At 38.5% G+C, this 14,465-nt stretch overlaps 2 protein-coding genes across 3 annotated transcripts in view; both read right to left on the bottom strand.

Annotated features, from left to right (window-relative positions):
* The window catches only part of LOC111962183 (troponin I, fast skeletal muscle-like), a 31,640-nt gene extending 18,235 nt beyond the window's left edge, over positions 1-13,405 (bottom strand). The window contains exon 1 of the mRNA XM_023985063.2: positions 13,380-13,405. The gene's annotated coding sequence lies outside the window, so the exon portion shown is untranslated. The remainder of the gene's footprint in view (positions 1-13,379) is intronic.
* On the bottom strand, positions 276-13,467 carry LOC111962184 (troponin I, fast skeletal muscle). Of its 2 annotated transcripts, none has more exons than XM_023985064.2 (7): positions 13,380-13,467; positions 7,676-7,702; positions 7,137-7,179; positions 6,830-6,958; positions 6,580-6,669; positions 734-910; positions 276-600 (listed from the first exon to the last, which is right to left on the bottom strand). In XM_023985064.2, the coding sequence occupies exons 2-7, from the start codon at positions 7,681-7,683 to the stop codon at positions 505-507; spliced, it is 543 nt and encodes a 180-aa protein (XP_023840832.1). In that variant the 5' UTR covers positions 7,684-7,702; positions 13,380-13,467; the 3' UTR covers positions 276-504. The 2 variants fall into 2 exon arrangements, with proteins under 2 accessions (XP_023840832.1, XP_023840833.1); XM_023985065.2 differs by having other exon boundaries at positions 7,676-7,699; positions 13,380-13,435.
* Between the last annotated feature and the right edge of the window lie 998 nt (positions 13,468-14,465).

The following is a 14,465-nucleotide window of genomic DNA, read 5'->3' as shown; positions in this document are numbered from 1 at the left end:
AATACAGTTGTATAACATGACAGAAAGCATTGATTTCAAAACCTCTAGAAACTCGTTACATGTTGCTCCATTTAGACTCAATTGAGATGAGTATCAACTATAGCAGAGATTTGCATGTTTGAAAGAGAGATGGGCAGCTCAGCACTCTAGTGTAGAACATTACCAAGGGTCCACCCTATACGGTAATAGTACAGGATAGTGGTTCCGAGATATAGCATTTTAGTTCTCTTAGTGTATCAGCATGACAAAATATAAATAACACAAACTAAGAAAGATTTCCTTTAAAGGCAATTTATTAGAAAAGTTGTCCACCTTTACCTTTACTACAGTAAACCAACTGTCAAACAATTACACACATCTTGTTTCTGTTTCTTTCTGTCTTCAAAAGAAACAAAGATGTATTACATAGTTCTGATATTAGTTGTAATGAATATCAGTATGTGGTTGACAGCTAGACATTACAGGACAGTAGTCAGCCACATCACACAAACACATCCCAATGATCTAAGAATCTCCCTGAAACATCTTCTTCCTGCCGTCCATGCCAGCCTTGTCGTCAATGTTCTTACGCCAGTCACCAACGTCACGCAAATCCTTATCCTGTGATGATAGAAAGGGTGAGAAGACATCGAAGGGTGGAATATTAAGGCCTAAAGTGCATTCAACATTGACAATGTCTCCCCATGCAATATCTCTGTAATATATTGTGTTAGCCTAATGGACAGATACTCACCTCTTTCTTCTCGTCTTTCTTCACTTGTTTTAGGTTGGATCTCAGATCCATGGTCACCTTGTGCTTGGAGCCCAGCAGAGCCTGGAGCATAGCATCAGCAGACATACGCACTTTCTTCAGAGCTGGCTTCTTGAACTTGCCCCTCATGTCAATGATTTTTATGTTTAGGTCTATAACCTGGTGGGTGTAATTTTATAAAGGAAAATCAGTGATTCAGGAGGGCTCAACGGAGGAAACATATACAAAGTTTGGACACACCTACTCAATGCAGGGTTTTTCTTTATTTTCACTATTTTCTACATTGCAGAATAATAGTGAAGACATAAAAACTATGAAATAACACATATGGAATCATGTAGTAACCAATATATTTTATATTTCAGATTCTTCAAAGTAGCCACCCTTTGTCTTGTCTTGCTTTCTGCAGTGATACGCCATCCCATCTGGTTGGAGCTTAGTGCAACTATCATTTGTTTTTCAACAGGACAATGACCCAACACACCTCCAGGCTGTGTAAGGGCTATTTGACCAAGAAGGAAAGAGATGGAGTTCTGCATAAGATGACCTGGCCTCCACAATCACCCGACCTCAACTCAATTAAGATGGTTTGGGATGAGTTGGCCCACAGAGTGAAGGAAAAGCAGCCAACAAGTGCTCAGCATATGTGGGAACTCCTTCAAGACTGTTGGAAAAGCATTCCAGGTGAAGCTGGTTGAGAGAATGCCAAGCGTGTGCAAAGTTGTCATCAAGGCTGGTGGTTGGAGCATTGGACTAGTAACTGAAAGGATGCATGATCAAATCCCTGAGCTGACAAGGTACAAATCTGTTGTTCTGCCCCTTAACAAGGCAGTTAACCCACTGTTCCTAGGCCGTCATTGAAGATAAGAATTTGTTCTTAACTGACTTGCCTAGGCTAAGGGTGGCTACTTAGAAGAATCTAAAATATAATTAGATTTGTTTAACACTTTTTTTTATTACTACATGATTCCATGTGTTATTTCATGGTTTTGATGTCCTCAATATTATTATACAATGTAGAAAATAGTCAAAATAAAGAAAAAACCTTGAATGAGTAGGTGTGTCCAAACTTTTGACTGTTACTGTAATTACAGTATATACAGTACATTCATTCAGTGTATATGAAGGGGAGGAGACAGGACAAAGAAGGATTTTTAAGCCTTGAGAGACAAGCCTTGAGAGAGACAAAATATTTAAGTGCCTTTGAACGGGCTATGGTAGTTGATGCCAGGCGCTCCGGTTTGAGTAAGAACTGCAACGCTGCCGGGTTTTTCATGCTTAACAGTTTCCCATGTGTATCAAGAATGGTCCAACACCCAAAGGACATCCAGCCAACTTGATACAACTGTGGGAAGCATTGGAGTCAACATCAGCCAGCATCCCTGTGGAACGCTTTCGACACCTTGTAGAGTCCATACCCCGACGAATTGAGACTGTTCTGATGGCAAAAGGGGATGCAATATTAGGAAGGTTTTCCTAATATTTTGTAGACTCAATATATATATATATACACACAGTTGAAGTCGGAAGTTTACATACACTTAATTTGGAGTCATTAAAACTCGTTTTTCAACCACTCCACAAATGTCTTGCTAACAAACTATAGTTTTGGCTGGTCGGTTAGGACATCTACTTTGTGCATGACACAAGTAATTTTTCCAACAATTGTTTACAGACAGATTATTTCACTTATAATTCACTGTATCACAATTCCAGTGGGTCAGAAGTTTACATACACTAAGTTGACTGTGCCTTTAAACAGCTTGGAAAATCCCAGAAAATGATGTCATGGCTTTAGAAGCTTCTGAAAGGCTAATTGACATCATTTGAGTCAATTGGAGTTGTACCTGTGGATGTATTCCAAGGCCTACCTTCAAACTCAGTGCCTCTTTGCTTGACATCATGGGAAAATCAAAAGAAATCAGCCAAGACCTCAGAAAAAAAATTGTAGACCTCCACAAGTCTGGTTCATCCTTGGGAGCAATTTCCAAATGCCTGAAGGTACCATGTTCATCTGTACAAACAATAGTACACAAGTATAAACACCATGGGACCACGCAGCCATCATACCGCTCAGGAAGGAGATGCGTTCTGTCTCCTAGAGATGAACGTACTTTGGTGCAAAAAGTGCAAATCAATCCCAGAACAACAGCAAAGGACCTTGTGAAGAAGCTGGGGGAAACAGGTACAAAAGTATCTATATCCACAGTAAAGCGAGTCCTATATCGACATAACCTGAAAGGCCGCTCAGCAAGGAAGAAGCCACTGCTCCAAAACTGCTATAAAAAAGCCAGACTATGGTTTGCAAATGCACAATGGGACAAAGATAGTACTTTTTGGAGAAATGTCCTCTGGTCTGATGAAACAAAATGGAATTGTTTGGCCATAATGACTATCGTTATGTTTGGAGGAAAAAGGGGGAGGCTTGCAAGCTGAAGAACACCAGCCCAACCGTGAAGCAAGGGGGTGGCAGCATCATGTTGTGGCCGTGCTTTGCTGCAGGAGGGACTTGTGCACTTCACAAAATAGATGGCATCATGAGGCAGGAAAATTATGTGGATATATTGAAGCAACATCTCAAGACATCAGTCAGGAAGTTAAAGCTTGGTCGCAAATGGGTCTACCAAAGGGACAGTGACCCCAAGCATACTTCCAAAATTGTGGCAAAATGGATTAAGGACAACAAAGTCAAGGTTTTGGAGTGGCCATCATAAAGCCCTGACCTCGTTCTATAGAAAATGTGTGGGCAGAACTGAAAAAGCGTGTGCCAGCAAGGAGGCCTACAAACGTGACTCAGTTACACCAGCTCTGTCAGGAGGAATGGGCCAAAATTCACCCAACTTATTGTGGGAAGCTTATGGAAGGCTACCCGAAGCGTTTGACCCAAGTTAAACAATTTAAAGGCAATGCTACCAAATACTAATTGAGTGTATGTAAACTTCTGACCCACTGGGAATGTGATGAAAGAAATAAAAGCTGAAATAAAAAATTCTCTCTACTATTATTCTGACTTTTCACATTATTAAAATAAAATGGCGATCTTAACTGACCTAAGACAGGGAATTTTTACTAGGATTAAATGTCAGGAATTGTGAAAAACTAAGTTTAAATGTATTTGGCTAAGGTTTATGTAAACTTCCGACTTCAACTGTATATATATATATATATATACTACCATTCAAAAGTTTGGGGTCACTTAGAAATGTCCTTGTTTTTTTAAAGAAAAGCACATTTTCTGTCCATTAAAATAACATCAAATTGATCAGAAATACATTGTAGACATTCTTAACGTTGTAAATGACTATTGTAGCTGGAAACGGCAGATTTAGTAGCAAAGTAGCCATCCAGGCAAAGGGTGGCTACTTTGAAGAATCTCAAATATATTTAGATGTGTTTAACACTTTTTTGGTTACTACATGATTCCATATGTGTTATTTCATAGTTTTGATGTCTTCACTATTATTATAAAATGTAGAAAATAGTTTAAAAAAAGAAAAACCCTGGAATGAGTAGGTGTGTCCAAACTTTTGACTGGTACTGTATATACACAAATACTTTATTGTAAATAAGAATAGAATATGTATCTCAACATTTCTAGATTAATGTGGATGCTACAATGATTACGGATAATCCTGAATGAATCGTGAAAAATGATGAGTGAGTAAGGTGGGTCAAAGATCATATTCCCAAGACATGCTAACCTCTCCCTATTACCAGTAACAATTCATCCAGGAATTTCCGTAACCATGGAAGCATCCACATTAACGTAGCAGTGTTTAGAAACATATATTGCTATTTACAATAAAGGTGACTCCGAAATGACAGGATACATTATTTAACATTCATTTCTATTTGGCACAAAATAATCTGAAACACTATGAAAACGAACTTGAAATGTATCCAACAAGATTGTACGGTCCCAAACGTGATGTAGTCATTGCGTGCTAGGAATATGGGACCAAATGCTGAACCTTTGAGTACTTAATTTATAAGAATCTTTAGGGTAGTCAATAATTTTGTCCCCTAACTTGAGAAAAAAACGATATTAATCGTTAAACAATATCTCTTTCTCTGAGCAATTGTATTACTATAAAACAATATAATTTCCTTTTTTTTGTTGCATAAAATTTAGCTCAAATGTTTTATTATATATTTTATACAGTCATTATTGCTCATCTTTATCAAGGGTGTCAATAATTTTGAACCTCACTGTGTGGTAGATAGAACAGTGCCTTCAGAAAGTATTCACACCGATTGACTTTTTCCACATTTGTTGTGTTACAGCCTGAATTGTAAATTTATATGATTTAGATTTGTTTGTCACTGACCCACAAACAATACCCCATTATTTCAAAGTGGAATTATGATATTTCTAAATGTGTACAAATTAATAAAACATGGAAAGGTGAAATGTCTTACAGTATGTCAATAAGTATTCAATCCCTTTGTTATAGCAAGCCTAAGAAAGTTCAGGTGTAAAAACATGCTTAACAAGTCACATAAGTTGTATGGGCACACTCATTGCGCAATAATAGTGTTTGAAATTATTTTTTTGAATGACTACATCATTTCTGTACCCCACATATACAGATAATTGTAAGGTCCCTCAGTCGAGCAGTGAATTTCAAACACAGATTCAACCACAAAGACCAGGGAGGTTTTCCAATGCCTCACAAAGAAGGGTAGATGGGTAAAAAAAAAACAACAGAAAGACAGACATTGAATATCCCTTTGAGCATGGTGAAGTTTTTAATTACACTTTGGATGGTGTATCAATACACCCAGTCACTACAAAGACACAGGCGCCCTTCCTAACTCAGTTGATGGAGAGGAAGGACAGCGCTCAGGGATTTCACCATGAGGCCAATGGTGACTTTAAAACAGCTACCAATTTTAATGGCTGTGATGAGAAAACTGAGAATGGATCAACAACATTGTAGTTACTCCACAATACTAACCTAAATGTCAGAGTGAAAAGAAAGAAATCTGTACAGAATAAAAAATATTCCAAAACATGCATCATGTTTGCAATAAGGCACTAAAGTAAAACTGCAAAAAATGTGGCAGAGAAATGAACTTCATGCTCTTAATACAAAATGTTACGTTTGGGGCAAATCCAACATAACATCTCATTGAGTACCACTCTTCATATTTTCAAGCATGGTGGTGGCTGCATCATGCTTGTCATTGGCAAGGACTAAGGAGTTTTTTTTTTACATAAAAATAAATGGAAAAGAGCTAACCAGAGGCAAAATGCTAGAGGAAAACCTGGTTCAGTCTCCTTTCCAACAGACACTGGGAGACAAATTCACTTTTCAGCAAGACAATAAGCTAAAACACAAGGCCAAATTAACACTGGAGTTGCTTACTAAGACAACATTGAATGTTCCTGAATGGCCTTGTAACAGTTTTGACTTAAAATGGCAAGACTTGAAAATGGTTGTCTAGCAATGATCAACAACCAACTTGATACAGCTTGAAGAATAAAAAAATAAAATAATGTGCTGATATTGTACAATCCAGGTTTGCTAAACTCTCAGAGACTTACAAAGAAAGACTCACAGCTGTAATTGCTGCCAAAGGTGATTCTAATGTGTGTATACTTATGTTAATTATATATTAGTGTGTTTTATTTTTATTTGTAATGTTTTTTATGTTAGAATTTTTCTTCCACTTTGACATTAGTGTATTTTCTGTAGATAGACCGAAAAATGACAATTAAATCCATTTTAATCTGTTAAAATGTTTGTTGCGGTGTGAATACTTTCTGAAGGCACTGTAAATTTATTTATATTGAAACATAAATCAATTAAAAGAGGGTTGCTTACCTCATTGCAAACCATGACTGCTTTGTATTCTAAGTTGTATCTCTCCTCATCAATCACATTAATTTTGTCGTACATCTTTGTGCAAAGGTCCTAATGAAAGAATTAAACAAAGAAAAATGTTACCACCAGCATATAATACCTTAACTTCCTTGGTACAGCTGAACCTGATAGAAGCACAACTCATACAGCACACTGTATCAAGCAGGTATGATATGTTTTCATAATATCTGTGAATATCTGAATATCATACCACCAAATCATCCTTGGAGTGGGGAATCTCCAGAGGAGGGCAGTTCTCGTCCATGTATCTCTCCCTCTCTTTAACTTTCTCTAATGCTTCAGCTTCGAGCAAATCCTTAGCAACTGCCAGCATACAACTCTGAAGACAAATTTATGACAACCTATATTTTGACAGTTGATAAGACGATTGACCAATATCTCCCTTTGATTTACTATTTTATAAAAAAGTGTCTTTTATTAATATTTTTATACATTATTTACGTTTTTATTACATAAAAAACAAAGCATTAAAGGAAGGGCTGAGTGGGATTCCTTACCTTCAGAGTATGCTTACGGCTTGAGGACACATTGCCTTTCTTGCTATTGGACAAAGGAGAGAAAGTCAGGTTTAGTAACACTACAAACCAACTCATATTACATCATAATCCAATTCTGAATGATGTCTCTGCACAATTTTTGTTTTAAGTGTTTCACTGTCCATACTTTCATACTTGCATATTTTTGTTTTTGCTATAAACAGCATCATTCAAACATGGATTTATGGCACAGTGGACACCTTTTATTTATTTGGTGCAGAGACAATTCAGAATGGGATTCTGATTTAATATGAGTTGGTTTGGAATGTTTTGGAGCGTTTTCCATCATGCTTTAGACACATTTTCATAATGTATTGTAGTGAAAGGCAATTGATTACTCAGCAAAATGTGACAACCAATTTTCTCTGTAAGAAATAAGATATAAAACAATGGTTTGGGGGATCAACTACAAGCCCAGAGAGAGTGAAAATAAGGCCATGTAAAAATGAGTGAAAGACCCCTTTGAAACACAACATGCAAATGAATTGGCATATACTTACTCAGCCATCTTAAGTGTTTGGTGTCTTCTATTCCAAAAAATGAAAAACAATAATAATCATGAAATGTGTACTTATAACAGCGAACATTTTACCAACAATACTAGTATATCCTCCATCAACTATACAAATACGAAAACTATACCAATACGATTACTGATACTATTATATACAGTTCCAGTCAAAAGTTTTGGACACACATACTTATTCCAGGGTTGTTCTTCATTTCTACTATTTTCTACATTGTAGAATAAAAGTGAAGACATCGAAACTATGAAATAACACATATGGAATCATGTAGTAACCAAAAAATGTTAAACAAATCAAAATATATTTTATATTCTTCAAAGTAGCCACCCTTTGCCTTGATGACAGCTTTGCACACTCTTGGCATTCTCTCAACCAGCTTCATGAGGTAGGCACCTGGAAACATTTCAATTAGCAGGTGTGCCTTCTTAAAAGTTAATTTGTGGAATTTCTTAATGCAGTTGAGCCAATCAGTTGTATTGTGACAATTTATTTTACCTCTATTTAGCTAGGCAAGTCAGTTAAGAACAAATTCTTATTTTCAATGACGGCCTAGTAACAGTGGGTTAACTGCCTTGTTCAGGGGCAGAATGACAGATATTTACCTTGTCAGCTCGGGGATTCGATCTTGCAACCTTTCGGTTAATAGTCCAACACTCTAACCACTAGGCTACCTGCTGACCCTACAATGTAGGGGTGGTATACTGAAGATAGCCCTATTTGGTAAAAGACAAAGTTCATATTATGGCAACAGATGACGCAATCTCAATCGCACTCCACACTTCCCTTTCCCACCTGTACAAAATGAACACGTATGCGAGAATGCTGTTCATTGACTACAGCTTAGCGCTCAACACCATAGCGCCCACGAAGCTCATCACTAAGCTAAGGACCATGGGACTAAACACCTCCCTCTACAACTGGATCCTGGACTTCCTGATAGGCTGCCCTCAGGTGGAAAGGGTAGGCAACAACATGTCTGCCACGCTGATCCTCAACACTGGGGCCTCTCAGGGGTGTGTACTTAGTCCCCTCCTGTACACCCTGTTCACCTATGACTGCGTGGTCAAACACGACTCCAACACCATAATTAAGTTTGCTGATTACACAACACTGGTAGGTCTGATCACCAACTACGATGAGACAGCCTATAGGGAGGAGGTCAGAGAACTGGCAGTGTGGTGCCAGGACAACAATCTCTCCCTCAATGTGAGCAAGACGAAGGAGCAGATCGTGGACTACAGGAAAAGGCGGGCCGAACAGTCCCATTTTAACATCAACGGTGCTGTAGTAGAGCAGGTCAAGTGTTTCAAGTTCCTTGGTGTCCACATCACCAATGATCTATCATGGTCCAAACACACCAAGACAGTCGTGACGAGGGACTGTTTTCTCTGCTACAGCACGGCAAGCGGTACCGGAGTGCCAAGATGCTCCTTAACAGCTTCTACCCCCAAGCCATAAGACTGCTGAACAATTAATCAAATGGTCACTGGACTATTACATTGACCCCCTCCATTTGTTTTGTACACTGCTGCTACTCGCTGTTATTATCTATGCATTGTCACTTCACCCCTTCCTACATGTACAAATTACCTCTAACCTGTACCTCCTCACACTGACCAGGTACCGGTACCCCCTGTATGTAGCCTCATTATTGTTATATTATTGTGTTACTTTTTATATTTTTTTTACTTTAATTTATTTGGTAAATATTTTTAAGAGTTTATTAACTCTTCTTGAACTGCATTGTTGGTTAAGGGCCTGAAAGTAACCATTTCACGGTAAGGTCTACACTTCTTTTATTCGGCGCATGTGACAAATAAAGTTTGATTTGATTTGAAACAAGCAAAGAGAAACGACAGTCCATCATTACTTTAGGACATGAAGGTCAGTCAATCCGGAACATTTCAAGAACGTTGAACGTTTCTTCAAGTGCAGTCGCAAAAACCATCAAGCGCTATGATGAAACTGGCTCTCATGAGGACCGCCACAGGAAAGGAAGACCCAGTTACCTCTGCTGCAGAGGATAAGTTCATTAGAGTTAATTGCACATCAGATTGCAGCCCAAATAAATGCTTCATGGAGTTCAAGTAACAGACACATCTCAACATCAACTGTTCAGAGACGACAGTGCGAATCAGGCCTTCATGGTCGAATTGCTTTAAAGAAACCACAACTAAAGGACACCAACCAATAAGAAGAAGAGACTTGCTTGGGCCAAGAAACACAAGCAATAGAGATTAGACCGGTGGAAATCATCTGTTCATTGGTCTAAATTTGAGATTTGATATTTTTGGTTCCAACCGCCGTGTCTTTGTGAGACGCAGCGGAGTCGGTGAACGGACGATCTCCGCATGTGTAGTTCCCACCGTGTCACTTTGCTGGTGACACTGTCAGTAATTTATTTAGAATTCAAGGCACATTTAACCAGCATGTCTACCACAGCATTCTGCAGTGATACGCCATCCCATCTGGTTTGAGCTTAGTGGGACTATCATTTATTTATCAACAGGAAAATGACCCAAAACACCCCTTCAGGCTGTGTAAGGGCTATTTGACCAAGAAGGAGAGTGATCGAGTGCTGCATCAGATGACCTGGCCTCCACAATCACCTGACCTCAACCCAATTGAGATGGTTTGGGATGAGTTGGACCACAGAGTGAAGGAAATGCAGCCAACATGTGTTCAGCATATGTGGGAACTCATTCAAGACTGCTGGAAATGCATTCCTCATGAAGCTGGTTGAGAGAATGCCAAGAGTGTGCAAAGCTGTCATCAAGGCAAAGGGTGGCTACGTTTCACTTTGCTTATTTGAGCTGTTCTTCCCATAATATGGACTTGGTCTTTTACCAAATAGGGCTGTCTTCTGTATACCACCCCTATCTTGTCATAAACAACTGATTGGCTCAAACGCATTAAGAAGGAAAGACATTCCAAGGCACACCTGTTAATTGAAATTAATTCCAGGTGACTATCTCATGAAGCTGGATGAGAGATTACCAAGAGTGTGCAAAGATGTCGTCAAGGAAAAAGAGTGGCTACTTTGAAGAATCTAAAATATATTTTAATTCGCTAAACACTTACAGTTACTTTCTGTTTCCATATGTGTTATTTCATAGTTTTGATGTCTTCACTATTATTCTACAATGTAGAAAATAGTAAGCATGAAGAAAAGCCCTGGAATGAGTAGGTGTGTCCAAAGTTTGACTGGTACTGTAGGTTTAGGTAAATTGAGAATGTTAGACAGGTCAATACAAAACAGTTTCACTTTTTTCAAGCACATCGAATAACAGCTCTCTAGATTGTTTCTAATTAGTGTTATTGAGTCTGTCCCTTCTTATAATTGTCCCCACTCTCCTATACTTCCAACAGGGGCCATGCAGCCAGCATTGACAATGGACGTCTTTGCTTGGGTTTGTAATGGAGACAAGTAATTAGAATACATTCCGAATCCCTTAAACTCAGCCGACACAATCTTTGGTCTGGGCTCAGGGTGTCCCCGGAGATGGGAACGTTATCTTGAGTTGAGTGGAGGAGATCTAAATTGGTCCTAGATCTTGTCTTAAGTGGCTCTACTTTATGGCAGACTTGTCTCCGAGAGGTCACAGTAAGCCAACACGACAGCTGGTGGTGCCTTCTAGAACATCCCTTAGCTGACCAAGACGTTAGGCCACGTTAGGCCAAAAATAACTGCTTCTGCTCTATCAGGTCTGTTCAGTGCACTAACTCAACTGTCTCCACTCTTCATGATTACATACACTGAATAGATGTTATAAGCATCTCTCTTTTTCTTTCGAGGGTAATTATTGTTCAGATTCAAATTCAGATTAGTTTACTGTGTAATAAACCAAAGCCATGAATGTCTCATAATGATATTTAAAAGGAGTAGAGTTCTCAAAAACTCCAGTCCCAGACAGTACATTTCAGACCTGCAGAAGAGTGGGTACTTCAGAGAGCTGCACAGTACTTTTAAAATTGGAATAGTATAACTCCAGCTTCAATAAGCTCAATGACACAGGCATAGAGGTATTTACAATACAGCAACTCTTGTGTGCTGACATGTCAGCTGTTCAACTTGCCGTGGTATGAGCTCATCTATTAACAAAGACATATCCTCACTATGCCCATGAACTCCAGTACAGTAACTCAAGTGCTTTAGTCATATCGAAAATCAAAACGCAGGACATTTTTGCGGCTCCGAAAATGTAGTGGAGCAAATACTGTGAATTAGGTTATACACTGGGTGTACTAAACATTAGGAACACCTGTTCTTTCCATGACAGACTGACCAGGTGAATCCAAGTGAAAGTTATGATCCCTTATTGATGTCACTTGTTAAATCCACTTCAATCAGTGGAGATGGAGTGGAGACAAGTTAAAGAAGGATTTTTGAGACATGGATTGTGTGTGTGTGCCATTCAGAGGGTGAATGGGCAAGCCAAACTATTTAAGTGCTTTTGAAAGGGGTGTGGTAGGTGCCAGGTGCACCGGTTTGAGTGTGTCAAGAACTGCACCACTGCTGGGTTTTTCATACTCAACAATTCCCTGTGTATATCAAAAATGGTCCACCACCCAAAGGACATCCAGCCAACTTGATACAACTGTGGGAATCATTGAAGTCAACTTGGGCCAACATCCCTGTGGAACGCTTTCGACACCTTGTAAAGTCCATCCCCCAACAAATTGAGGCTGTTCTGAAGGCAAAAGTGGGCGCAAACTCAATATTAGGAAAGTGTTCCTAATATTTTGTACACTCAGTGTATGTTCAGATGGCGAATTAGGTGATGTATCAGAGATGTCTACGATGTTGTAACAGGCTGTTTAGTTATGTCCAAAATATGTTGACAGGAAGGAAAACATTTGTAGATCACTTTCAGATCCATGTCTTGTGGTGGTGTACCCTTTCAGCATGTCAAATCATCAGTCCATATATCAATCATTTACCACCCCGTGGACAATTATACAGTTGATGTCTGCTCACTAAAACATATTTAATACACTACTGGTACCTGAGAAACTTTTCTTTATGCAAATACTACTATTGAAATGTTACACATTAAGATCCATCAACAACATAAATCAAGAAATACTGTACAAAACAACTGAAATGTCAAATGTGTTGAAATAAACCAAGTAATTAAGAAATGTATGTGTGCACTTTAAAACACTGATGTCAATATTTTATCATTTACATTTGAGTCATTTAAACATGGATCATTTTATTGCAATCCAGCCGACTATGAAAATATGTATTAGTGAAAGACATTACATTTGTTTAAATAGGAATAAAATGTAATAGACAGAGAGCATTACCATGTGAAGCAACGATCCAAAAACCTTAATTTATAGCCAATGTTAATAGCCAATTAAAAAATGAGTAATCGCATTCAAATACAATTCCAATGCACAATACAATTCTCATACATTTCACAAATTCAAATGCATTTCACATGCTAAAATCTTTTTCTCAACCAACAGCTAGGTAATTACATTAAATCTGTAATAGGCATATCACTATAATACTACAAGTACTCATGAATAAGTTGGCGCAAAGACGTCATGCTGCTATATAGTAATTAAGTTTCTCCGAAAATCAAAATCTCTAAATGATTCTTCTTTCCTCTGGATAGTGTCTAACTAGATAGAAGTACAGAACAGAGACAGACTTGATGGTTCTCACCTTGGAACTGAGGAGAGCAGCACAGGCTTGTTAAGGGATGTCCAACTGACTGACTGACTGCAGGCAGCTCAAGTGTTAAGAAGGTATATATTGCATTCTCTGATCACTCTCTATAATCCTAAATTCTCTTTATGGAAGCGGATTACAGACCAAACCAATGGGCTGACAAGGTCATGAAATACAGTACAGTGTTTCCCTGTTCGCTCCCCTCCCCAGCGTCTCCATTATAAATAACTCGTCCTTCAAGATTGTTGTTCTTATTTCATTATCTTTTATTTAGCATATGCCATCACCCATAAGAAGCAGAGAGGGGTAGAACTTTAAAGGCCACTCACATCAACAGTAATAGAGAATGCTGTAATTCACACACATGCAGTATGTTCAGAACACCAGACGTGCAACTGTCTGGCATCCATGTTGTATATTGTAAAAGGATGACAAACTATTAAACTGGTCATACCTCGGAGGCGTCATGTGTCTGGGATTGATGTCCGTGCTTCCTGAGGCGCCCAAAGGACCTGATGACAGTTCTGTCACTTTCGGATCTCTTACTGAAAGAAAAGTAAGATAGACAAGGATTTCAAGGATGATTTATGGATATTTATTACTACAAACTCAAGTTTTCATTATGGATGTAAGAATTAACCTTGGAAACATATTGAGGGCTACTTGGAAACATTCATCAGCACTACCTAAATACTAACATTTGTAATCAGTTCTCACATTGAGCGCTCTATTTTAACAAACCTAATGCAATGGTAAATCTAGGCGCTCACAGTAGCACTATAGGTCTGGGTGTATGTCAAATATTTTGGCTATTTTCACAGCCATTACCATGAGTGCAATAGCTGAAGGTGGTGCAAAAGGGCTGGGTTTTGATCAATAAACAAGTTGGAGGTGTGACACGGTTTTGTCCACTCACGACATTCCATGGCTTAATACTGCATTCATTTGTCTCAAGTTTTGTAAGTTATTGACACCAGTGTGTCTTGAACAACATTTGCATGAGCAACAATAATGGAATTTGGAATTCAAAATAAAAGCCCCCCATTACAACTGATGCAAACCTATAGAAATTGTGAGAAA

Source organism: Salvelinus sp. IW2-2015, linkage group LG4q.1:29, assembly GCF_002910315.2.
Source record: "Salvelinus sp. IW2-2015 linkage group LG4q.1:29, ASM291031v2, whole genome shotgun sequence".
Lineage (NCBI taxonomy): Eukaryota > Metazoa > Chordata > Actinopteri > Salmoniformes > Salmonidae > Salvelinus > Salvelinus sp. IW2-2015.
This window is presented reverse-complemented; position numbering and strand designations above follow the sequence as displayed.